The 2,415-nt window shown below is 44.6% G+C and overlaps 1 protein-coding gene across 1 annotated transcript; it reads left to right on the forward strand.

Moving 5' to 3' along the window:
* Positions 1 to 366: 366 nt before the first annotated feature.
* LOC114188143 lies at positions 367 to 1,014 on the forward strand. The gene has a single exon (XM_028076692.1). It carries the CDS (start codon positions 367 to 369, stop codon positions 1,012 to 1,014), a length of 648 nt encoding a protein of 215 aa, XP_027932493.1.
* Positions 1,015 to 2,415: the final 1,401 nt, after the last annotated feature.

Raw genomic sequence — 2,415 nt, forward strand, 5'->3', positions numbered from 1 at the left:
GTAATAGTGGACAGATTAACAAAGTGCGCTCACTTTCTACCTATTAATCAGAAGATGTCCCTGGATAAACTGGTAGAGTTGTACGTTAGGGAGGTAGTCAGATTACATGGTGTGCCTGAGAGTATCATATCGGATAGAGATCCGAGGTTTACATCGAGGTTTTGGCAGTCATTGCAGAACACTTTGGACACTCAGTTGAGAATGAGCTCGGCATACCATCCTTAGACGGATGGCCAGTCTGAGAGAACCATACAGTCTCTAGAGGACTTATTGAGAACGTGTGTTCTGGATCACCTCGGGACTTGGAGTGATGTGCTACGACTAGTGGAGTTCACTTATAATAACAACTACCATTCTAGCATCGGGATGGCACCATACGAGGCTTTGTATGGCAGGAGGTGTCGAACACCTTTGTGTTGGCAGCAAGATGGGGAAGCGGTGGTACTTGGTCCAGAGTTCTTACAACAGACCACTGAGAAGATAAGGGTAATATGGGAACGGATGCGTGCAACTCAAAGTCGGCATAAATCCTACGCAGATAAGAGGAGGAGGCCACTCGAGTTTGAGGCTGGTGACCACGTATTTCTCAGAGTTACACCTACAGCAGGTATTGGGAGAGCATTGAAGTCAAGGAAGTTGACCCCTCGATTCATCGGTCCATATCAGATTACGAGGCGAATTGGACCGGTGGCGTTTGAGATTGCATTGCCACCTCACTTGGGAAACCTGCACAATGTTTCCCACGTATCACAGCTGAGGAAGTACGTGGCGCATCCTACTCACGTGCTGGAGCAGGATGATGTTCAGGTGCGTGAGAACCTGACTCTTGGGGTTGGATCGGTGAGGATTCTAGATTCTCAAGTCAAACAACTCAGAGGGAAGGAGATTCGGACTATGAAAGTTCTCTGGGATGAGGCAACCCAAAAGATGACTTGGGAGATGGAAGAACTCATGAGGAAGTCTTATCCTTATCTCTTTACTGGTAAGTCTTATTTTCGTGGAAGAAAACTTTAAAAGGTGGGGGTAATGTAAGACCCGAGAAAATTAATTAATTAATTAAAATATGCGGGAGGAAGGCGTCTTTATGACATTAATTGTTGTATAATGTGACGTGGAAAAGTACTAGCTCAAGTGGTTGAGAGTACTTTGATTGTGTGAGAGGACTTGGGTTCGAGTCCTATATATGCCAATTATGTGTCGTTGTTTTATGATTTGTTTTTTTTTATAATATGTAAGAGTGTGGAATTTGAAATGTAAACTTGTGATGATTGTTTATGTCACCAAAAGTGAATTGGTACAGTGGTTGTGCTTTGGCCTTATGAGTGGAAGGTCACGGGTTCAAACCTTGGTGGGCAAAGAATAAGCTTTATTTTTGCTAACTAATAGGTGTGGTATGAATGTGAAAGGGTAAAGAAAAGCCTAGCAGAATGGGGCCCCAAGGGGGCTGGGAAATTACCAAATAAGTAACATTGAGGAGGAATTAAAAAGCCCAAACTCGTTTTATTTTTAAAACTAGTCTAAAAGGCACCTATAAAAGCCAAAATTTAGGTTAAAGGAAGGGTTTTGGCATTTGTGGTGAACTGCTAAAGTGAGGGACACGAAATTGAGAGTGTGAGCAGAATTTTTGGTGTGCAAGGGCTGAAGCAAGAGGGAGGTTGGAAATCAAGGTGTTTGTCTTCTCAATTTTGAGCACAAATTCCAGGTTAGGGGAGCTGAACCCAAAATTCGTATTGTTGTGTGTATTGTATGTTTTGATGGATTTTTGTGCGGAAATTGGTGATGCTTATGATGGAAATTGGGGGTTGTGAATTTGGTACTGATGTGTCTTGGATTTGGGGCTAAATGCATGAAAAAGAGGGGTTATACATGGAATATGCGGGAATGAGGTGGAAAATTGGGTTTTGGGGACTTTCTAGAGTATATACTATGCCAATTTGATGTTGCAAATTGTGTAAATTGATTTGGTATGCTCGAATTCTGTTTGGTATGCTTTATGGTGCGAATTGGACAAGGTTGGAGTGAGTCGAGTGCGTGATCAGTGAGGGTATCTGCATTTCTCGCTCAAGCAAGCTTGGTTCGCCTAGGCGAGATTGGTAGAGACGCATACCCTATTGCCATTCGAGCGTCTCGCTCAAGCGAAGAGAATGAGTTTTGAGCGACATAGACTCTCGCTTAGGCGAGTGAGGTTTGCCTAAGCGAGATAGCGAGGGAGTTGCGCGTGTTGAGCGCGATTTCTCGTCCAGGCGAGGGTTTTATGGGTTTGAGCAAACTTGGGTCTCGCCCAGGTGAGATGGCCTCGCCTAAGCGAGATGTCTTGGTCATGTGTGGTGTTTTGCGTGTATTTTAGCCCAGGCGAGATGGAAATGGGTGTTTGGGCGAACGGGTGGCTCACCCAGGCGAGAGGATCTCGCCTAA

Source organism: Vigna unguiculata, chromosome 1 (genome assembly GCF_004118075.2).
Source record: "Vigna unguiculata cultivar IT97K-499-35 chromosome 1, ASM411807v1, whole genome shotgun sequence".
Taxonomy (NCBI): Eukaryota; Viridiplantae; Streptophyta; class Magnoliopsida; order Fabales; family Fabaceae; genus Vigna; species Vigna unguiculata.

What these genes read in the sequence shown, in the direction of transcription:
- LOC114188143 (XM_028076692.1), top strand. Translation starts at nt 367, where the DNA reads ATGGCACCATACGAGGCTTTGTATGGCAGGAGGTGTCGAACACCTTTG.